The sequence below is a fragment of the Rhodnius prolixus genome, unplaced genomic scaffold (genome assembly GCF_049639745.1).
Source record: "Rhodnius prolixus isolate KJV_2025 unplaced genomic scaffold, Rpr scaffold_7, whole genome shotgun sequence".
Lineage (NCBI taxonomy): Eukaryota > Metazoa > Arthropoda > Insecta > Hemiptera > Reduviidae > Rhodnius > Rhodnius prolixus.
The window spans coordinates 18,359,971-18,385,355 of NW_027411582.1; the positions used below are offsets into that span (position 1 = coordinate 18,359,971).

General features: G+C 34.7%; 1 protein-coding gene across 1 annotated transcript in view; it reads right to left on the reverse strand.

Annotated features, from left to right (window-relative positions):
• LOC141447108 (opioid-binding protein/cell adhesion molecule-like) overlaps positions 1–25,385 on the reverse strand; it is a 771,975-nt gene that overhangs the window by 188,855 nt on the left and 557,735 nt on the right. Inside the window, exon 4 of the mRNA XM_074114310.1 lies at positions 21,457–21,644. Within this exon, the coding sequence (XP_073970411.1) occupies positions 21,457–21,644 (188 nt within the window). The remainder of the gene's footprint in view (positions 1–21,456; positions 21,645–25,385) is intronic.

Consider the following 25,385-nt stretch of genomic DNA (forward strand, 5'->3'; position numbering starts at 1 on the left):
ATGCCATGAAATTTTTTCGGATGTTTTGGGTATGAAACGTGTGGCAGCAAAATTTGTTCCAAAATTGTTGAATTTCGAACAAAAACAGCGGAGAATGGAAGTTGCTCAAGAGTCATTCAATGAAGTCGACAACGATGCGGATCTACTGAAACGTGTTATAACAGGTGACGAAACATGGGTTTACGGATATGATGTCGAAACTAAGGCTCAATCGTCCCAGTGGTGGCATTCTGGATCGCCAAGACCGAAAAAGGCTCGACAAGTGCGGTCGAATGTGAAGGTTATGCTCACTGTGTTCTTAGATTTTAATGGCATAGTGCATCATGAATTCTTGCCACAAGGTCAAACAATCAATAAGGAGTACTACCTACAAGTTCAACGCCGTTTGCGTGAAGCAATCCGAAAAAAACGCCCGGATTTGTGGCAAAACAATTCATGGATTTTGCACCACGATAATGCACCTGCTCACACTTCATTGCTTGTTCGTGAATTTTTGGCCAAAAACAAAACTTTAACGATGCCCCAGCCTCCATATTCGCCAGACATGGCTCCATGTGACTTTTTTCTATTTCCAAACATAAAGAGAACATTAAAAGGCCGTCGTTTTACAAGCATAGATGACATTAAAAGCGAATCGCTGAAAGAGCTGAAAGCTATCACAAAGATCGAGTTTCAGAAGTGTTTCGAGGATTGGAAAAAGCGCTGGCACAAGTGTATTGTATGCGAAGGGGACTACTTTGAAGGCGACAATATTAATGTAGATGAATAAATAAATATTTTTTTCAAAAAACGAAAATTCCCGTTACTTTTTGAACACACCTCGTATAAGCCTAAAAGGAGACTACGAGTATGTTGAAAAATAAAAAAGGTTTACCCCAAAAAATTAAGTAGTTTTTATTTTTGCACGGACTTTTCAAACGACCCTCGTAAAAATGCACAGTATGGCTGATAATTTGATTTCAATATTTCACTTTCGCGTTTTTTTGGGGCCAGGAAAATTTATCATGAAAGAATAATATGACTTACTTTTTGCTAATCTATCAATAGCTCGCTGAGTACACCTCGTACTGAAATATAGATCTACGGCTTATCAACCTACGTAAAAAGCCAAAAAACTCACATCCAGGGGAATTAAAAGAACATGGATAATAATTACTCGTATTAACAATATATATTAATTCAAAGTAGCTACAGATAAAAAACAGATTTAGAATTTTCTTTGTTGCTTTAACATTAATGGGGAAGACAGAGTTTGCATGTCTCTAACCAAGGAATCATAATTAGGTGTATATCCTGACAAAGATAATAACAGTGAGTCTTCAGTATTGGAATCAGTTCAGTTGTTTAGTCTTCGTTAGCTTCAAAGTATGAAAATGTCAATTCGCATAGGTATGTACATAGATCCGAAACAAGAATAGATATATTCGCTACATTTGGTGATACTGGAATATTTTTCTCGGTTGACATATTTCCAAAAATCTTCTTCAAAATATTCTGGCTTGTAAGATTAAGTCAGTTTGTAAAATTATATAATTTCCTAGATTTGAATTCCCAGAATGCATTAAAAACTATTGCTAGGAAGTTTTATCTTCTACAATCGCTTCAAAGTCGGTCGATTGCGATCGACTTGTTGGACACCCCTGATATAAACGATAGTTTTATAATCGATGAGCTACTGCACTTTGATGTGATTTTTATAGGAGAAAAATTTAATTTTAACTAAACCAATAAACAATAAAATGCCTTCATATTTCCGGGGTATGAAAATAAAACTTTGTCATGACTTTCATATTGGGACGTATTTAAGTTAGCTACTTGATAACAGAAGCCAACATTTAATGATAGAGAAATATTATACAATTAAAATTTAATACCTACAAAATGCATTTTAATGATGTATAAATTGAATACAGAGCATAAGATAAACAAACTAATTAAATGAAAACATGATTGATGCAACTTCTGCATATTAATTGCAATTAAGTAACTAAATGTTCACTAATTGACTAAATTAACTGTAGTAAATTAACTAAAGTTTGATTAAACTTTTTTGTAACAAATGAAAGTTTTGAAACTAATGAAATGAAAATTGTATTTAATATTAAACTATTGGATTAGCTGAATGGTTAGCGAATACTGGATTCAAACACGGAGATCCCGGGTTCGAATCCAGCAGCTGGGCCTTTAGATTTTATCTTCCTAGGAGCTTCTAACAGCTCATTGTTCGATGATTGGACAGTGTTATCTGTAACGAGTGAACACTATCCGGAGGCCGGCAGTGCACTGGTACAAGTAAAAGGCGCCATTGGCCTCAGATGTTGATGTGCCTTAAATGAGAAAGATGAAAATAAAATGGTGGATTCTCTTCACCATTTTTTATTTACTCAAAAATAGGCATCAGCTGTTTTGCCAAACCTTTTCAGAGTTTTTTTTTTAATTCAGCATACATTAGATATCTATTGATTTTTAAATTGCTTTACAGACTACTTCGACGAAGCTCCAAATTACCCATTGGACTCAAACGTTTAATATACAATACTATCCTCAAACCTACGTGGACTTACGGACTAGAGCTGTGGGGTTCAGCCAAACCTAAAAACATATGGACTGTACAAAACATTTCAATCAAAACTCCTGTCGACAGATAGTTGACGCTCTTTTCTACGGTGACTAACCTCACTCTTCACAACGACCTCAACATCCCCTTCGTACACCGACTCGCCAAGACTAAATACCAAAAATTCCATTCTACTCTCTCGACTAGCTCTAATCTTTTCGTACAGTCTCTCGCCTCCTCTGACATCCCTAATAGGCCGACTGAATCGCCAGAGGCCCCGCGACTTCCTTGCAGTCTTCAGACCATAAACATCATTAATATCCGGTAGAGAGTGCTACCACTGGGCAGTTTCTCTCCTTCTGCCTTTCACGCATTCATTTATCCTTCATTCTCCCTATTTACTTATTGTATATATGTATATAAAGATTGTAAATAACGAAATAAATATCAAAAAAACAAAAAAATGTAAAAGGGAATGTAACTCAAGAAGCTGGTTGGAATGGTTCCCTTATTATAACTCAAGAAGCTGGTCGGAATGATTCCCTTATTATAACTCAAGAAGCTGGTTGGAATGATTCCCTTATTATAACTCAAGAAGCTGGTCGGAATGATTCCCTTATTATAACTCAAGAAGCTGGTTGGAATGATTCCCTTATTATAACTCAAGAAGCTGGTCGGAATGATTCCCTTATTATAACTCAAGAAGCTGGTTAGAATGGTTCCCTTATTATAACTCAAGAAGCTGGTCGGAATGATTCCTTTATTATAACTCAAGAAGCTGGTTGGAATGATTCCCTTATTATAACTCAAGAAGCTGGTTGGAATGATTCCCTTATTATAAACTAAAGAAGCTGGTTGGAATGATTCCCTTATTATAACTAAAGAAGCTGGTTGGAATAATTCCCTTATTATAACTCAAGAAACTGATTGGAATGATTCCCTTATTATAACTCAAGAAACTGGTTGGAATGATTCCCTTATTATAACTCAAGAAGCTGGTTGGAATGATTCCCTTACATAACTCAAGAAGCTGGTTGGAATGATTCCCTTATTATAACTCAAAAAGCTGATTGGAATGATTCCCATATTATAACTCAAGAAGCTGGTTGGAATGATACCCTTATTATAACTCAAGAAGCTGGTCGGAATGATTCCCTTATTATAACTCAAGAAGCTGGTTGGAATGGTTCCCTTATTATAACTCAAGAAGCTGGTCGGAATGATTCCCTTATTATAACTCAAGAAGCTGGTTGGAATGGTTCCCTTATTATAACTCAAGAAGCTGGTTGGAATGGTTCCCTTATTATAACTCAAGAAGCTGGTTGGAATGGTTCCCTTATTATAACTCAAGAAGCTGGTCGGAATGATTCCCTTATTATAACTCAAGAAACTGGTTGGAATGATTCCCTTATTATAACTCAAGAAGCTGGTTGGAATGATTCCCTTATTATAACTCAAGAAGCTGGTTGGAATGATTCCCTTATATAACTCAAGAAGCTGGTTGGAATGATTCCCTTATTATAACTCAAGAAGCTGGTTGGAATGATTCCCTTATTATAACTCAAGAAGCTGGTCGGAATGATTCCCTTATTATAACTCAAGAAACTGGTTGGAATGATTCCCTTATTATAACTCAAGAAACTGATTGGAATGATTCCCTTATTATAACTCAAGAAACTAGTTGGAATGATTCCCTTATTATAACTCAAGAAGCTGGTTGGAATGATTCCCTTATATAACTCAAGAAGCTGGTTGGAATGATTCCCTTATTATAACTCAAAAAGCTGATTGGAATGATTCCCATATTATAACTCAAGAAGCTGGTTGGAATGATACCCTTATTATAACTCAAGAAGCTGGTCGGAATGATTCCCTTATTATAACTCAAGAAGCTGGTTGGAATGGTTCCCTTATTATAACTCAAGAAGCTGGTCGGAATGATTCCCTTATTATAACTCAAGAAGCTGGTTGGAATGGTTCCCTTATTATAACTCAAGAAGCTGGTTGGAATGGTTCCCTTATTATAACTCAAGAAGCTGGTCGGAATGATTCCCTTATTATAACTCAAGAAACTGGTTGGAATGATTCCCTTATTATAACTCAAGAAGCTGGTTGGAATGGTTCCCTTATTATAACTCAAGAAGCTGGTTGGAATGATTCCCTTATTATAACTCAAGAAGCTGGTTGGAATGATTCCCTTATATAACTCAAGAAGCTGGTTGGAATGATTCCCTTATTATAACTCAAGAAGCTGGTTGGAATGATTCCCTTATTATAACTCAAGAAGCTGGTTGGAATGGTTCCCTTATTATAACTTAAGAAGCTGGTCGGAATGATTCCCTTATTATAACTCAAGAAACTGGTTGGAATGATTCCCTTATTATAACTCAAGAAGCTGGTTGGAATGGTTCCCTTATTATAACTCAAGAAGCTGGTTGGAATGATTCCCTTATATAACTCAAGAAGCTGGTTGGAATGATTCCCTTATTATAACTCAAGAAGCTGGTTGGAATGATTCCCTTATTATAACTCAAGAAGCTGGTTGGAATGGTTCCCTTATTATAACTCAAGAAGCTGGTCGGAATGATTCCCTTATTATAACTCAAGAAACTGGTTGGAATGATTCCCTTATTATAACTCAAGAAGCTGGTTGGAATGGTTCCCTTATTATAACTCAAGAAGCTGGTTGGAATGATTCCCTTATTATAACTCAAGAAGCTGGTTGGAATGATTCCCTTATATAACTCAAGAAGCTGGTTGGAATGATTCCCTTATTATAACTCAAAAAGCTGATTGGAATGATTCCCATATTATAACTCAAGAAGCTGGTTGGAATGATACCCTTATTATAACTCAAGAAGCTGGTCGGAATGATTCCCTTATTATAACTCAAGAAGCTGGTTGGAATGGTTCCCTTATTATAACTCAAGAAGCTGGTCGGAATGATTCCCTTATTATAACTCAAGAAGCTGATTGGAATGATTCCCATATTATAACTCAAGAAGCTGGTTGAAATGATACCCTTATTATAACTCAAGAAGCTGGTTGGAATGATTCCCTTATTATAACTCAAGAAGCTGGTTGGAATGATTCCCTTATTATAACTCAAGAAGCTGGTTGGAATGATTCCCTTATTATAACTCAAGAAGCTGGTTGGAATGGTTCCCTTATTATAACTCAAGAAGCTGGTCGGAATGATTCCCTTATTATAACTCAAGAAACTGGTTGGAATGATTCCCTTATTATAACTCAAGAAGCTGGTTGGAATGGTTCCCTTATTATAACTCAAGAAGCTGGTTGGAATGATTCCCTTATATAACTCAAGAAGCTGGTTGGAATGATTCCCTTATTATAACTCAAGAAGCTGGTTGGAATGATTCCCTTATTATAACTCAAGAAGCTGGTTGGAATGGTTCCCTTATTATAACTCAAGAAGCTGGTCGGAATGATTCCCTTATTATAACTCAAGAAACTGGTTGGAATGATTCCCTTATTATAACTCAAGAAGCTGGTTGGAATGGTTCCCTTATTATAACTCAAGAAGCTGGTTGGAATGATTCCCTTATTATAACTCAAGAAGCTGGTTGGAATGATTCCCTTATATAACTCAAGAAGCTGGTTGGAATGATTCCCTTATTATAACTCAAAAAGCTGATTGGAATGATTCCCATATTATAACTCAAGAAGCTGGTTGGAATGATACCCTTATTATAACTCAAGAAGCTGGTCGGAATGATTCCCTTATTATAACTCAAGAAGCTGGTTGGAATGGTTCCCTTATTATAACTCAAGAAGCTGGTCGGAATGATTCCCTTATTATAACTCAAGAAGCTGATTGGAATTATTCCCATATTATAACTCAAGAAGCTGGTTGGAATGATACCCTTATTATAACTCAAGAAGCTGGTTGGAATGATTCCCTTATTATAACTCAAGAAGCTGGTTGGAATGATTCCCTTATATAACTCAAGAAGCTGGTTGGAATGATTCCCTTATTATAACTCAAAAAGCTGATTGGAATGATTCCCATATTATAACTCAAGAAGCTGGTTGGAATGATACCCTTATTATAACTCAAGAAGCTGGTTGGAATGATTCCCTTATTATAACTCAAGAAGCTGGTTGGAATGATTCCCTTATTATAACTAACTATTAAAGAGCCTTCTCCTTACACTAGAATAATTAAAAATAATAATTAAGTTAAGAAAAATAGTATTCATAAGTAAGTTAACAAAGTTTCGTTAACTTTTAAATGAACATCATCTAATAGAGACTAAAAAGCTTTGAAAATAAATGCAAAATACGGGAATTAAAATTAAGAAAAGTGAAAATCTAAATGGTTAATACTAATTGTGAACATATTTATTTTTAACTGCATGATCAATAAACTGTAAACATTTTTGTTTATTGCGATGTTTTCCTTGCAATGTTTGCTCAATTCGTGTTTCAATTTGTTTCAAATGAAAACTACTATAGTTGGTATACTCGTAATTTAGAAAAATCAAAAGATTTGACTGTTACTTTTTTAACGTGAAAGGACGAATAGATAGAAGTTCCATGTTTAAAACCGAATAACTACAGACCTATTATTACGAACAATATTCTTTCACAATGCTAAAAAATCGACGAGGACTACAAATGAATCTTATATTTAGAAAATAAAAAGAAAGAACTTAAAAGATGAAGGAAAATCAGTACGTAATGCTTACAAGTAACTTGATAAGATAGTTTTGAGTACGAGGCATTTCTGCCTGGTAAAATTGCTCCTTTATATTGTTATTCTTTGATATCAATTACGAAAATAGGTCACCCGGTCCTGATTTACAGATGACCGAATCTAGCGCCTGAATCAGCAAATGTTGATAGTTCAATGGGTAGGAAGTAATTTTATTAAAGTCAGCTAATTGGTCATTTGGATGAATCTCAAATAGCACAGTGCTTATTACATTCGTCGCATTTTTTTGCTCCTATTGGCTGACATTGTCTTTGACTGTGTTTCGCCTTATAATGAAATAATTTGATGCAAAAAAAAACCTTACAAAAGTAACTTTTGAGGCACATGTCGTTTAAAAATAAATGAAACCTACTTCCGACATTGTGCTACTCTGCCTAGTCTTACCAAATTCTGTTCACTGCATTCTTCAGTTCACTTCAACCAGACTGAACTTTTCGCAGTGGCCTAGTTCATTGTCTAGAGACATTTACAATAAGATAGTTACTAATAATAATAACTGAAGAAGGCGCCACGGTAGCCGAGTGGTTTAAGATACTAGAGCTGCAAAGCTAAGATAACAATACGTTGGTTTAGTAGGTTCGATTCCCCTGGTCTACGCCTTAGATTTTATTTAATAGGGGCGCATTTGAACAGAATTTACATTTTCTGTTACAGAGTGCACAGAATCGTATTATTGAACCTTTTTATTTTGTTTTCTACAACTTCCAAGTCTTCTTAACAGATCTATATCAATAAACAGTTGGTACTTTACATACATATCTGTATTTTTTAATTTAAAAATGTTGTGCCAAATGTTAATATCTGCCCCACTGGTGGGGGTACCTTTGAACACAATATAAAATAGAAAGAAATGATATTACTTTACTCTGAATCTACCTTCTATCAGTTATTTCTCTCACTACTACATTACTTTCTCTTTTAAACCACTGAAATCTAGTTCAAAAAATCAAGAATGGCTCAGTTCGGGGATGTTGTACCCGGGTTTAGGGAAGTTTGAACAAAATATTCGGTTTGTTGCGCTTCTTAATGTAGCTTCGGACCACTTTCCCCTTCTCTGCGATTAAACAAAAATAAAGTCACAAACTTGCAGGTCGGTAGGGCTGCACATTTTAACTGAGATGTGCCCCCTCTCCTTCCATAAAAGACATTATAATATCCAATACTTTTTGCAAGCAAATAGACTTTTGTAAATACTAGATTTAAAAATACGAATTTCAAATGTTAATATGGACTAACAATACTTGCACCTTGTCCACTACAATCTTCACAATACACTTCCAAAGTTGCAACAAAAATTTTACTTCCACCTTACAAAATATAACATTCCTCAATTCTGACTTTACAAACAATGAAAACGAAGGGAAACTCTGTCAATTACAAAACAGGTCTACCACAACTTATGGAGAAAATTACCAATCATTAAAGTTTTAAATATTTGGCGAGAAATTAAAACTGTTCAAATGTGTCCCACTCTTCCCTATTTAATATGAGTACTTTATGGTAAAGTATGTTTTTTGCTAATTGCCTCCGTCCATGACACCTAATTTGGTTGTCGGACGTAAAGCCCGCCTGAAAAAAAGTAGGCATTACTATAATAATGGATACCATCTGAGAAAAACACATGTTTAGTTTAGTTGCGAAACTAGAAAAAAGAAATAGAGAATATCTTAAAACAATTCCAGACTTCTTTCTGCGATAATGATGGAGTTATTGCGCCAGTCTTTACCTCGAACTGCACATGGACACAAAACTCGCCAACAACCCACAAGATCCTAAGTAATGCAAAATTATTATACAACCTATTTGCAACAAGCCTTGAAAAAAGTTTAAAACTGATTTTTAAGTTATAAAGTACACATGTATTACGAGCTACTGAAACTAGTGTTGTTCAAGAGCTGAGTTATAAGGCTATAAGGTTCGAGCTGAAGCCTCACAGAGAGCTCGGTGAGCCTCCAAGGCTCGAGCTTTTTTTTTTTTTTTTTTTTTTTTTTTTTTTTTTTTTTTTTTTTTTTTTTATATGAAGCATTTTGTAGTAATTAATAAATTCATTTCTTAAAATAAAATGAACTTATAGCAAACAGCTAATGAATTTTTCAACATATTTTTGAATAAATGAATACAATAATTTTTGAAAATGTTCGTTGTTCATTGATTACTCGTCATTCCTTAAGAATTTAAAAAAGGCTTGCACTTTGTGAGAGCCTTCAACTCCAGGTTTGTGAGCCTCCAACTTGAGCTTCGAGGGCTATAAGACTTGAGCTCTGAAAGCTCAAGCCGTAAAGGCTCGAGTAGAAGCTCGACTCGGTTGATCCTTCAGCTCAAACCTCAACTTAACAACACTAACTGAAACCGATTTGGATTTAAGACTTAGACAATAATTCCAGTATCTACTGACATTTCAATTCCGTACTGAATGCTCCAATTATAATTATTATTCAGACAAAAAATCTGTACCCTGTCTCCTCTAATGACCCACAGCCAGAGATGCATATTGTTCCATCACCTAGACATACTTTGTCCTCTAACAGAACTATTCACATCAATTTAAAAGTACCCTTCGAAGAAAGTTAAACTCGCGTGGTGGCCCATCTTAATTCTATCATTGACCAGCTCTTTACTTTAACTAAACCCAGACAATGGCGCGATTGACGCAGTTATGGACGTCCATATAATGATTCTTTGGAGAGCCACCAATGTGTGGGTAATTCCTCTCGCATCATTTTGTCTGATATCAGATTTTACTTGTTGCAACAGCAACTGTATCTTTAGTTTAAATAATACATAAAATCAGTAGGTATTTTTTTTTTTGTGATTTAAGGCGCGTCAACATCTTAGGTTATTGGCGCCCGGAGCTTTTTTCAGTGCACTGCCGGCCTCCGGACAGTGTTCTCTCGTTACAAACAACACTGTCCATCACCGGACAGTGAGCTGTAAGAAGCTCCTAGGAAGAAAAAATCTAAGGGTCAGCAGCTGGATTCGAACCCGGGACCTCCGCGTGGGAGTCCAGTATGCTAACCTCATAGCTAATCCCTTCCCTTAATCAGTAGGTATTATCCTTATTTAGACATTTATAGAACAAAACGAGCTGTGAGAAAACAATTTTTATTATTATTCCAAAATAAGTTAGATTATTCCCTCTTTTTTTTCACTTGTTCCTCTTTTTCGGTAAGCTCAACGTATGTTGAGAAGTAAAGTGAGAAAACACCTTGGATTGAAAAGGAGAGAAAACCATAAAGGAGAATGTTAGAGAACAGTGAATTAGATCATATCTTCTTGGCTTTTGAAAATATACACACAACAAAATATCGAAAACAAACCTGATATGTCGTAAATCTAACCCAAAAGAAATTTATAGCCAAGCCACTTTTAGAATAACACTAACACCAGCTGTAAGAAATATACGGTTGTCTCTTATTTCTTTACTTATTTTATTTTTATGCTTTATTTTGCTTTTTCCCCAAACTTGTAAGAGATTTGTTCTAAATGTTCACTTTATATATTTATATATCATAATTCTTTACAATTTTTTCCTTTCTATTTGTTGTCACTGTTTTGTACATGTAAGATATCTACTCCTTAACAAAAACTTACAGTTTAAAAAGTTAAGTATAAGGGTTGATTAAACGCCAAAAGGTACACAAATCAGCAAGTACCCATCATTTCATTAATACTTCATTAATATGATTTAAGCAATTTTACTGCATTAACTTTTCCTTCACATTTTTTAGAATTTATTAGATGTCTCAGACCCTTATGCTGGCCGTTTTCATCTACAAAATATTTACTCAAGTAGCACACCATTTAACTTTGATTGACTGTAATATCTATTTATCTATAATAATCAAACTATTAATCACAGGTTAAAAAGAAAACGTTATAAAAAATAAAAAAAAAATATGAGGCTAAAAAATTCATAAACGTTTTTTAAAAAATGCTTACACCAACATACATCAATGATTTTATTTATTTATTTTTATTTTTAAATAAAAATCGTTGGTTTAAGTTCATTCTTTGATTAAAGTAATTGTTATTTTATGAAGTAGTCAAACGTTTATAATAATAGGTAATAATTATCTGTCTTTATCGCAAATAATATAGTTTTCTTCAATTACATTCTCAATCTAGGTGTTCTTCCCACAATGTTGTATATATGTAATATAAAGTAAATAAGATATGCATATATTTAGGACAACTAATTATTCCAGTATTTTACCATAAGTATAATTAGGGGCACTAAATTAAATTACAATTGAGAAATGAGTAAATATTGTTGAACAATCTACTTGTTATTAACTGTGTGTTATTTGTGCTCACGAATATTTCGGTAAGACGAATTCAAGACTGAAATATTGTTTTAAATCCTCCGTGATTCAAATTTAAACAGTAGCCGACTCTAACTTAGTCTTTTTCTACTTTAACATGCATGTATATGTACAACTTCGGAATAAACGGCATATTAAAGATAAATCAGAAGAATAATTTGGAATAGAGTTAAAATAAAGTACCTATTTAATTACGAAGATATAATATACATTTTATCATAATTGTAACAAAATAATATTATGAATGAACTGGCCAGCATAAGGGCTATATGACTGGCCAAGTTACCTATTATGACTGTGACATCTAATAAATTCTAAAAAATGTGAAGGAAAAGTTAATGCAGTAAAATTGCTTAAATAATATCAATGAAGTATTAATGAAATGTTGGGTACTGCTGATTTGTGTACCTTTTGGCGTTAAATCAACCCTTATACTTAACATTTTAAACTGTAAGTTTTTGTTAAGGAGATTTTTGTACCTTTTGGATAGATTTTCCTTTTTGTCTATTAGCAAAGTTACGTCTGCTTTACAGATTTTTTTTAAAATTTGGAATAAGCTATTCTATCATTATAACCTGATAAGGTGTTAAATCGGAACCGTAACTACCACTGGAGAGATCTTTTTAAAGAATGATTATAGTTGCGGTCCCCAAACCATCCTCAATAACAATTTTTTTTAGAAAGCGTTTTGAATAAAATAGGAAGGTATTTGTACGTAAATAGCAAAATTAAACTGCGATTTCAGTACTTCCTTTTAAGAGGAGCAAGAAAAATAAACTGCGATTACAGTACTTCTCCCTAAAAGGCCAAGAGGCAAAGATTTTTTAATCGAACGACAATTCATTGATTTAAATCGGTTCACTCTTTGATAATTTAAACGATTGCAGTACTTCATCTTAGTAGGTGCAAGAGCATCAGCAACGTAGAGGAGCTTTAACCACTTATTCGAGCTGAATTTTATCAAAATCGGACTAAGCGTTATAGAAATATTGGTAATAATAGTTTTAGAAAGGGCCTTATTTGGGAAGTACTGAAATCGCAGTTTAATTTTGCTATTTACGTACAAATACCTTCCTATGTTATTCAAAACGCTTTTTCAAAAAAATTGTTATTGAGGATGGATGGGAACGCAACTATAATCATTCTTTAAAAAAATCCCTCCAGTGGTAGTTACGGTTCCGACTTAACACCTTATCAGATTATAATGATAGAATTGCTTATTCCAAATTTTAAAAAAGTCTGTAAAGATTGCGAAATAGACAAAAAGGAAAATCTATCCAAAAGGTACAAAAATCTCCTTAACAAAAACTTACAGTTTAAAATGTTAAGTATAAGGGTTGATTAAACGCCAAAAGGTACACAAATCAGCGAGTACCCAACATTTCATTAATACTTCATTGATAGTTAAGTAATTCTACTGCATTAATTTTCATTAATAAGTTATTTTTTAGAATTTATTAGATGTCACAGACCCTTATGCTGGCCACTTCATATATAATATTTTTTTGTTATAAATATGATAAGTCACATATATATGTACATGCATGTTAAAGTAGAAAAAGACAAAGTTAGAGTAGGCTACTGTCTTGAATCCGTCTTACCGAAATATTCGTTAGCACAAATAACACACAGTTAATAACAAGTAGATTATTCAACAAAAATTATTCATTTCTCAATTGTAATTTAATTTAGTCCCCCTAATTTTACTTATAGTAAAATACTGGAATAATTAGCTGTCCTAAAAATATGCATATCTTATTTACTTTATATTACATATACAGGGTGTCCCAAGCTATATGGATAACGACTTTATCTCGGAAACTAAGATAGCTAGAAAAAAACTAAAAAATACAGGCATCTATTATTCTCTGCTTTAGTTCATCTACAGATGCAATCCCGGCTTGATTTTGATACACCCAGATTTAGAAATGCTTTTAGATAAGCAGAAATAAGGAAAGAAAGAAAAAAGTTATGAATAATCACCTTGTTTTTCAGGTATCCCCAAAGGAAGTAGTCCATAGGTGTCTAATTCGGTGAACGAGGTGGCCACTGAATTCTTCCCGTGTCGATATAACACTATCAGGCATGTAAAGAGCTATCTCGATAGGCAATTTGATGGGCGTGTTGTATCGACACGGGGGGCGATTCAGTGGCCACCTCGTTCACTGAATTTGACACCCATGGAGTATATTTCCTTTGGGGATGCCTGAAAACCAAGGTGATTATTCATAACTGCTTACCTAAAAGCATTTCTAAATCTGGGTATATCAAAATCAAGCCGGGATTGCATCTGTAGATGAACTAAAGCAGAGGATAATTATTCATAACTTTTTTCTTTCTTTCCTTATTTCTGCTTACCTAAAAGCATTTCTAAATCTGGGTGTATCAGAATCAAGCCGGGATTGCATCTGTAGATGAACAAAAGCAGAGAATAATAGATACGTATAAGTCGGTTAAAGCCGAATCTATTTCTTTGGCAGTAAGGGACAATTGGCAGGAAATAGCATGTCTATGCATCTCTAATGGTGGAGGCCATTTCGAGCATGATCTGTAATATTAATGAGGAGTAAAATTTATAATAAAATAGTACTTTTCTTCTTATTCTATCAAAAAACCGTTATAATATTATCATTTTGACATTTCTTATAAGAATCATGTTTTCATTCATAACTTGCAAAATATCGCTCACAGAAAAAAACCGTTCAAGTAAATTTTTCTTTAAAAAAATAGTGGAATCTATTTCTGAAATAAAAACCGCACCTTCCCATTTGAAAAAATGAAGTTGGTGCCTGTATCTCGCTTCTGGAAGCACCGAAAAAAATTTACAAATTAAATTTGGATTCCTAACAAAAAACTAAGGGAACACGTATTTTTTAGTTTTTTTCTAACTATCTTAGTTTCCGAGAAAAAGTCGTTATCCATATAGCTTGGGACACCCTGTATACAACATTGTGGGATGAATACCTAGATTGAGAATGTAAATGAAGAAAACTATATTATTTGCGATAAAGACAGATAATTATTACCTATTATTATAAACGTTTGACTACTTCATAAAATAACAATTACTTTAATCGAAAAATGAACTTCAACAGACGATTTTTATTTAAAAATAAAAATAAATAAATAAAATAAACAAAATCATTGATGTAAGTTTTTTATAAAAAAAAGTTTTGAATTTTTTAGCCTCATAATTTTTTTATATTTTTTATAACGTTTTTCTTTTTAACCTGTAATTAATAGTTTGATTATTATAAATAACTAGATATTACAGTCAATCTACAGTGCTACTTGAACATATATTTTGTAGACGAAAATGGCCAGCATAAGGGTCTGTGACATCTAATAAATTCTAAAAAATAACTTATTAATGAAAATTAATGCAGTAGAATTACTTAACTATTAATGAAGTATTAATGAAATGTTGGGTACTCGCTGATTTGTGTACCTTTTGGCGTTTAATCAACCCTTATACTTAACATTTTAAACTGTAAGTTTTTGTTAAGGTAGAATAAAGAGTAATTCATGGTATTCTTCAATTTGAAATGTCTTCAAAATAGAATTCAAGAAAATAGATAAAATTACGGTCCTGCAACTAGTGGACGCCACAAACAAAATATAAAATATATTCAATACATAAAATTAATGAGAAAAATTACAATATAATTTGCGAATTCTAAAATGATTTGATCCATATCTTAATCAAATGATTTCAGACTAATGGTTAATCACATTTTCAATGCATAAATTTCCTGCTACATTTTTAAAGAACACCCGTTCAATAAAAGGGTAATCCACCAATGATAATTGCATTTTCCATCCCTTAACATTAAATATTAAGGGTAGTTTATGAATAGATTGCTTGGATTCACGCGATTTGAACATTTAATCAGGGTTTTGCTTTATTATTTAGTCTAAATACAGGAAACAAGGTATAATGGGCGGATTGTTTTTATTGTAGCATTTCCAAAATGATTTCCTCATGTGCTCATTTGTGATTCTCTTTTCCTTGTGTTTTAGTCAATTTTTTTAAAAATTAGATAATGTACGAGTATAACTCCACAATATTATCCATTGTGAAATAATCTAAATACAGATTATTATTATTATTGCATTGGCTTTCGCCATACAGCCAGCATCATCTAGGTGCTTACTAACCTTATTCAAATACATTCTCTCAATAAATTACATTCACCCCCAATAAATGAAACTAGAAGCTACTCGTATGTACAACTACACAAGCACCATCATTTCTACATCTATAAATATTTACACTATATACACTGTAGTATTATACACTATATACGATAATGTATACACTATATACTCGTACACTAAACACATGGGTAGGCCATTATCATCTATACTAGAATATCACTCACTCACCATTCTTACTTATAAATACAGTCGCTTCACACATTCATCCCTCTACTATATACTACTATTTACATAAACTACAGCTAATGGATGGATCAGTACTCTATATTCCTGCCATCCTTATAGCTTAACCTAAATTAAAATCACGTAATCCTTCACTAATCATTTTCTTCCATTCATTCTAATCGGCTATAACTTTTAAATACACTCATATTTCTTTGCTACAAATTTAAGCACATAAGATGTTGGTGGAGAATATTAAGTCTTCTGCATCTAAATACCTGTATAAGTCATCAAACATTCGTTTCCTTTCTACCACCTAACGTGGACATATCATTATTATATGTCCTGAAATCCTCCACCTCATCGCAATCTACGCAAAGAGAAGAGAGGGACCTTTTTGTTGATCCTCTGAAGATACGATCCACACATTCGCTCTCAGCCTGCTTATTGTCGTAACAACCCATTTATTAGTGACAGTTCCCTTATAAACCATGGTTGTCTAGGTAACTGATCTACACATAGTTTTATAGAATCTCCGTTCATTACCATTACTGTAATCTGTCTGCCATTTTTGTAGTGTTGTTTTTGCAAATTGTACACTTGATATCGGTGTGTGGTAATTTATAATTAGCCATTTCTCCACTATTGGTGGGCTTCCTTTGCAAGTTTATCAACAATTTCATTCTCTTTTATACCACAATGACCTCTTACCCACAAAAAATTAATGCAGACTCCATTTTCTGTTAATACAGATAGTAAATTTTAAGCTTAAGAGGTTATCAGTTGTTTAAAAATTTGAAATAAACACCATAAGTCAAGTAACAAAATTATTCAAGAATAATTTAGCGTTAACAATTAAATAAAAATTAGAATAAACTGCGAGAAATGGTGTGCATATCTCCATTATTTCCATCTGAATAAATGACCAGCAAAAATAAATTCCAATACTTTATTGACAACATATTGTAAAGTTTTTTCTTGTCCTTTTACTAAGAAAGAACTTTACTTACACAACTAATGCCTGCCACTAGTTATTAAATAATATGTGGGTTTGATAAAATAATAAAACTCGCTAAAGTTGTAAGTAATAACCTGATTTATTCACACATTAACATTAACTAACATTAACATTTACTAGCAACTAACGCTATTCATTACAGTCGCCATTTACAACAGTCACAACAGTTTACTGTTACTTACTCACTACGTAACGCCACAAAACTGTTCCACGACTGACCCCTGGTCAGCACTGCACCGAATTGCACTAGTCTCAGCTGCACTAACACAGCTCTACTCATCAAATGACTAATTGCCCAACTAGCTACCACTGAAGCACTCCACAACACTGACTCTCCAAGACTAACTTCAAAACTCACTGACTGACTAGAAACTACAAGACTGTAAAACTCTTAGAACTCGATTAAAAACTGATTAAAACTAACTTCTCCAGCTGTGTCTGCCTCCTTTTAACTGCGTGCCTCCCTCCAACTGGGACTGCCCTCCTCCAACTCTCTGAGCATAAGTTTCCACGCCCTCCTGATGTTTATTGGCTGGAGAAAACATAATGCCACCACCTCAGCTGGGGCCGCCCTCCTCCTACTCTCTGTCTCGCTCCTACCTGTCAATCACTGGCTGGGAAAACACATATGCCACCACCCCAACTGAGGCCTTTCTCTTAGCTGGCTTTTACACAGGTCACTAACTCCTTGAACAATCTAGCCCTTTCCTTTCTAGTTCAGGTAAAGACCGGCCTTTTTGTCTACACAGTGGTGGCCTGATACCGACTTTGGTCGCTTAACCCCTAGAACAATCTAGGCCTTTCTTCTCTGCCACAGGTAGGTACCGCCCTTTTGTTTATGCAGTGGCGGCCTGTTACTGACTTTGATCGCTCAACCTCTAGAACAATCTAGGCCTTTCTTCTATGCCCAGGTCAACTTCGTTACAATATTGTATAATTCAAAAAAAGTCTCATCAAAATTATATTTAGCGTACTTTATTGTAAAATACTGTAACAATGGAAAAGATGGAAACTGAAATGACGAGATATCTCCACCATTGGAGTATTTTAACCTTTTTGTGGAAAATATATAGTATTAATTTACAAAATTCTCGCTAATAAACGTGGTTAGCTGCCCGTATTGCGTGTTCTAACCATTCTTATTGGCTCTAGCAGAGGGGTAGATGAATATCAGACTTTATTTTAAACAAAAACAAAAAAAAAATGCGAATGTTAAACATAACTTGAATTTTTATTATAATATTTCTAAATATTATTATTTGTTGATAAATGAATAGATTAGGTTTTCTTTTAAATAAATATTTTACATCGAAATTGTTTTTAATTAATCTACTTCACTAATTCTACTTTTGATTCTTGTAGGGTAGTTACAACTAGTCCAGAGGTCGGCAACCTATTTTAAGTACAGAGCCATTTCTTCTTTAATAATTTTAATAAATCTTACCAAGAGCCGCAAGGATGATGGATTGTAAAAAATTCTGTAGATCATTTGTATTCACAAATTATATTTTATGATATTCAATAAGATTTAAATGTTTTATGTATTTAGTTTTACATAAATAAATAATAACTAAACCTGTGTTAGAATGAAAAGGCGGCAGTCTTATGTAATTACGTACTTTATTTTAATATAATTCTGTTCAATTTCTAACCTATCACATTTAAAATTCTTTTTGAAAAAATATCTTTAATACCTACATGAAATTTCCATTTGTTTCAATAAAATTAAAATATACAATATAAAGGGAATGTTGAGGTCGTTTGTGAAGTGTGAGGTTAGTCACCGTAGAAAGGAGCCACAGTTATCTGTCGGAGAAGTTTTGACTGAAATGTCTTGTACTGTCCGTATGTTTGTAGGTTTGGCTGAACCCCACAGCTCTAGTCCCGTAAGTCCACATAGGTTTGAGGATAGTGTTGTATGTTAAACGTTTGAGTTCTAAGGGCAATTTGGAGCGTCGTCCAAGTAGTCTGTATTCTGTTCGCACGTTTTGTCATTGCGTGTCTTTTTAAGTCTAGTGTGTGTACCTCAACATTCCCTTCATAGACCAACTCGCTAAGACTAAATACCAAAATTTCCATACTACTCTCTCGAGTAGCTCTAATCCTCTAGTACTGTCTCTCGCTTCCTCTGACGTCCCTAATACTCCTCGCCGACTGAATCGCCAGTGGCACCGTGACTTCCTCGCAGTCTGAAGACCTAAGTCATTATTCTCCTATCTCTCCTCTCTCCTCCTCACATTCTCCTCTCTCCTATAGAGAGTGCTACCGCTGGGTAGCTTCTCTCCTCCTGCTCTTCCCGCTCCAGTTCATCGCTCCCTCCACATTTACTGATTGTATACAGTATACAGATTGTAAATTACAAAATAAATTAAAATAAAAAATATATATGCAATATATTTTGGACAAGCTGAAGAGACACACAATTTGGATAAAAGAGCCGCATGCGACTCACGAGCTGCGGGTTGCCGACCCTTGAATTCTTCAGTGACCTTGGAATATCAGCATATGTTTAATGAAGATTCTGCGGAGTTTAGTTATGTAATTAATTATTATAGATTTTTAAAAGAAGTGTTTGTATATTTACCACAACTTAATGGATCAATTAATGGTGATTTCTGGATGGAATCTAGGCAGTTACTAGAGTTATCAGGATGTGATACTCTGCTTGGAACGCTCAAAAAATCTTTAATTTAAAGCGTGTGTGGGGAAATCTGGGGATGTCTTTGTGGGTCAGGAATGGAGCTGGATTACCAGAAAGATTATCCCTCGGCTGCCTAACCTAGAACTTTTCTGGAGAAGGTTTTTCTTGTTGATCTGGGACAGCCGTCCTAAGGAAATCTGCTGCAGGTACTGAGCGTTAAGTTAAAGCGGGTGATTTGTCCAGGACAAGAGGTAGCTCAAGCCTGGGATTGGAGTTTCATCCTGTGTCGGTTTCTGCTGTTTTTCGAAGGCTGGAAACACAGTGGAGTGGAGAGGAAAGCGGCGATGATAGCTGCTTCAGATCAAAGTGGCCGACGAGCAGCGAGCAAAGAGTCGCATGCACATAGTGACGAGTTTAAGTCGCGTTTCTCCTTTCGACGAGACATGATGGAGGAATTATTTATGTTCGAAAATTCTTCCATGAAAATTTGGTATTTACAGCAGCTTAGCAGCAGGAGCTGCAGAGTTCATGATGTAAACAGGACTTGACATGAACTTGGTGAATTCCATCACTAGTACCAACAACTTCGGGAGCATCCTGGCAAGTTTCATGTATTTTTGAGTGTCTATTTCAACATTTGATTACATACTAACCAGAGTTGAAGGCATGTTAATCAAGAAAAGGACGAATTTTAAAGTTATCCTGTCCCATTCCTTATCCAACACAAATCGGTTGTGATGTAGAGGATCCTTTTGGTCCCACAGAGGTTTCTTGAAAAAAACTATACCAATAAATGCAGCAATGTCCATTTTAACCTTGAAAATTGAGCGCGATAAGAGCAAAGAAATCAAACATGTCACAACGCGTTGCTCTACTCTCCCTCTTGGTAGCGTTGCTCTACTCTCCCTCTTGGTAGCGTTGCTCTATCTTCGCTTTGCTCCCCATTATTTGTTAACTTGTGTTTGTTTTCGCCGCTTTACTCTTCGCTATCATCGCCGCTTAGCTCGCCACTCCACTACATTTCCAGCCTAAGAGCCCAAAGAGTGTTTGCACAATGTACGGTTTTCAACTACACGACGAATAATAATAATGAGAAATTAGCGGTGAAAAAACGCATCATTTCATCATCCTATCATCCAGCTGAACTAGCAATCGACCAAATGGGTCTTCAAAGCTGTGGACTATACCCCAACAATATCTTGACGAAGCTGAATTGTAATTCCGAAAGCCAATTGAAACAAATACAGATCTAAAAGTTATTTTTGGAAATAACGTAAGATCCACTTGGTAAATATATTCACAAGTGAGATTATTTTAACAGCGAAGCGCCACGGTAGCCGAGCGGTTAAGAGGCTAGACCTGTCAAGCTAGTATGTATTGTGGTACTAGGTTCGATTCCCGGTCTTAGGCCTTGGATTTTATTTAATGGTTAATAAAAGAAATTTACAGTAAAGTATGTTTGTGCTAGTCGCCTCCGTCCACCGACACCTAATTGGTAGTTGGACGTAAAGCCTCGCCTGAAAAAGTAGGCAATTACTTTACTTTACTACTTTCAACAGCGTAAAGTGATTAACACAGTACCTAGAACGGTGCATCACAATTGCATTTACAGAAATCTTCGCGAAAGATTAAAACCATAAACTAAAAAAACTGTGTTAAACAAAGCGTCAGTTTGGCCAAATATTAATTCTAAAACTTTTCTAAAAGCAACAACAATCTCTAAGAACTAGATAAAAAGAACATACTTAACCTACCTCAAGCTATCTAATTTTAAATGATAAAGAGTTTCTATTTATTACTCACGGTAGCGTTATCGGCTAGATAGTTGACCTGACAAAGTAAGGAGACTCTAGTGCCAGCTTGTACAGTAAAGTTTGTTGTGCCAAATCCGCTTACTAAAAGTCCAGGAGTTGTACTCGGCGATGTTGGCACCGCAGTTGTTGCAGTTGTAGTAGTAATGATGCCAACACCATTCAAAAGTTCACCACCGCCTGTGAAAATTTATACCAACATTATTTACATAGTTATGTAGAAAATTGCATCGCATTTTGCAACATTGTTACAAAATAAATTCAATAAATATTGTCACAACAGGAGTTTTTTACTTTAATAAAAAAGAAAACCTTATTACTTTACTAACTCTTCAGGAATAAACAATAAAAGTTTCGCTCATTTCATCAATTTAAGGAAGACAATCAAATTTTTTGCTTTTTATGAATCAATCTTTTATGGAAGCCATATTGCATTATCCATAGGCTTTACAGCTTGGGTTTTTATTTATTGAATTTTATATATAAATTTGTTTTATTCTTAGGTAAAGTATTTTTACAACTATGCAGTATAGTACAGAAAGATAGAAGTGCAAGAATTATCTTCAATTTATGCACTTTCGGAAAAGGATTAACTCAGTGATCAGCGTAAACTGGATTTCCAACGCGGAGATCCCAGATTCGAATCCAGATGCTGGCCTCTTAACGGAGCTTCTTACAGCACACATTTCGGTGATGCGTCAGTGTTATCTGCAACGGAAGTACTCTCACAGTACTAAATAAAACTGCATGGAAAGTGATTAACTCCTACAATAGCAAGAAAGGAGATTTTAAGTAACATTCATCTCCAAGATCTAGCCACGGCAGTCAAATAATTAAAGCTTTTTATGCGTTCTGAAACCTTCTCTTACATCAGGAGTCTTCAACCTTTCTACACTTTTAGGAACCCTTAGGAGCTCATGGTCTTTCTTGAAAGAACCTCATTGTTTATGTAGCAGATAAAATAGTTTATCAAAGCTTTTTTTGACGTGAATACGTCTTTAAATTTGCTATCATATGGAGGCAATCCAAAAAACCTAATGATAACAAAATCGGGGGATACAGTTTGGCAAACTGTATTGTCTACATCAAAAATTAAATTAGACCACTGGATAGCTAAAGGATCAAAGAATTCATTACGATAAACGAGGACTGTGACGCATTGCGCGAGGTGGAGCGGGAAGCGCCGCCATTTTGAGATCATTTTGCTGCGTATCGAGATTTGCAATTAGTATAACTTTTGACTCGGAGAAGCTACGATGTTCGTTTAAGTTTTAATCGTCAGCTGTCGTCACAATCTATCGATTGTATATAAAACATTAGTGTAAAATAGTGACATTGAATACAATAAGGTGTTAGAATAAAAAATATCAAAAATATATAATGTCGGCGCCTATACGCGTCGAAAAGCCAAAACCAAATACAGAGATCGTATACGGTTGGAAAGGGCTTCTCAAGAATAATCGAATGGTAATAATAAAACACAATATGACCGAGTCAAGCTGTGCCGGGAACGTAAAAGAATGAATACGGCCGAGCGGATCAACGACGGCGATCAGTACATCTGCAGCTGGGGCGGTTGAAATTATGCATGTGGATGATGAAATCGCTTCTACATCGACAACGGACTGTACAGGCATAGATTGTGTTCGATCGTCGATTATGAACACACATTGTTTCATCCTAAAAATATTTTATATAAAAAATATAACCCGTTACGTAAAGGTATTCACGCACAACACACGGCCGTGTCTATGTCACAGCCTCATTCTTTCTTTTTTTTTGAATTGGGAAGATTTTAAAGTACCAATTAGGAAATGAATAAAGAAAAAAACAATACTCCAAGAAAAAGACACAATTACGTAAACATGAATATTGAACAAGCAAGTATTATACTCTCTCGGTAAGACAGTTATATAAAAGGTTTTTTATATTACATATGTATAAAACATATTACGATAAAGTTTTTATTAGAAAAAGTTTGATACAAATATACACAGAAAAGTAATAATACATTTAAATGCACGAACTGGAGGCCAGTGTAGTAGGCAATAAACAGACCAAATCTATTCTTTAGTATACCAAATCGGACCAAACTTTATTGTCTTTGGGTACATATAAAGCAATAGAGTTTCAGCAAGTTTGCCTTACAATTGATTACAATTGTATGTCCAATAGATTTACGTTTCTAAATGATAGAATGAGTAGAATATTAGTATTAAATTGTTGAATATTTTAATTTCAATTAGTTTTTACTTTCATTGAATAGATGTTCAGAATTTATATTTAAATTGAATTATTCCTTATATGCAGCAGACATACCTCAACATCCAACTACCATTCTTTCTAACTTTGCTGACGATACTGCAATCTTATCTCCTCATTTCGATCCTCTTATCGCTACACGGGTTCTTCAAACACACATCAATAGGGAACGGATTCGTATGTATTTACATATTTTTTTCTAGGCAATTTACAGACGTTTTTCAACTAGAAGTATTCATACTGACACTTTTTAAGCCGTTTGAGTCTACTTTTATTTCACATATTTCCACATATTTGGATGTTATCGCATATTTATACATATTTGATGAAAATAAATAAATATTTCTACATATTTAATCAATATATGTACATATTTTTCATTTTGGGTATATTTTCATAATTGGGAGGTGGTTGACAGGAACTGTGAACCACAGACTGTAGGGCTGTGAATCACAGTGGGTACAATGGTTATTGTAATTTACACAGAATGCTGCTAAACAGTGACGGGCACTTGTTAGTTCTTTGAAGTTGTCTGTTCTTTCAGCTCGTTCGTTGAAGTGTCCAATTCATTTCGTTCGGTCACTTAGTGTATTCTTTTTTGAGTGAAATGCCACGAACATCGGCCTCAAACAAACAACTGGTTGCTAAATATCTTCGCGAGTTTCCAGCAGAACTTTTTCGAAGTGATGGAGACATTTTGTACTGCACAGCTTGTGACAAGCGCGTTTCTTGCTCTCAAAGTTCCCAAGTCACCCAACATATTGCCACCGGATCGCACATAGAGAATAAAAACAGAAAGAAAGAGAGGACGTCCTATCAAGCCTTCCTTACATCTCCATCAAGTAAGTCTACTCTGAGTACAGATCTGTGTCGGGCTTTGGTTAGAGCAGATATCCCTTTCCACAAACTTAAAAATCCTCATTTCAAAGGATTCTTAGAGACCTATATTGGGAAAAAAATGCCTGACGAGAGCGCTCTGAGGAAAAACTACCTGGAAGATATCTATAAAGATACACTAACCAAAATTCGAGAACATATCAAAGATGGACCGATTTGGGTGTCAATTGATGAAACCACTGACGTTGAGGGCAGGTATATTGCCAATGCAGTTATTGGAAAACTTGACAGTGATGCTGATGTGGATTCAAAGCCATTCCTTTTGAACTGTGAGGTTCTCGAAAAATGCAATCATTCCACCATTTCACGATTCTTCGATGCCTCAATGCATATCCTATGGCCCAGTGGAGTTTTGAACGAAAAAGTTCTTTTGTTTCTCTCTGATGCTGACCCCAACGTGGTCAAGGCTGGGCAATCTATTCAGGTATTTTATCCTAAGATAATTCATGTGACGTGTATTGCTCATGCCTTGCATCGAGTAGCAGAAACTGTCCGATCTTTGCTCAGTGACGTAGATTCCTTAATCTCCTGGGTTAAAAAAGTGGTCTTAAAAGCACCAAGTCGCATTAAAATGCTAAAAGATCTCTATCCAGACTTGTGCCTTCCACCAGAACCAATATTGACAAGTTGGGGTACTTGGCTGGAAGCAGCTCAGTATTACTATGAAAACTACAATAAAATCAAGAATGTCCTTTCACATCTCGAAGACGAAGCAGTAGCGATAAATACAGCCAAGTCTTTATTCGAGAAACCTAATTTAAG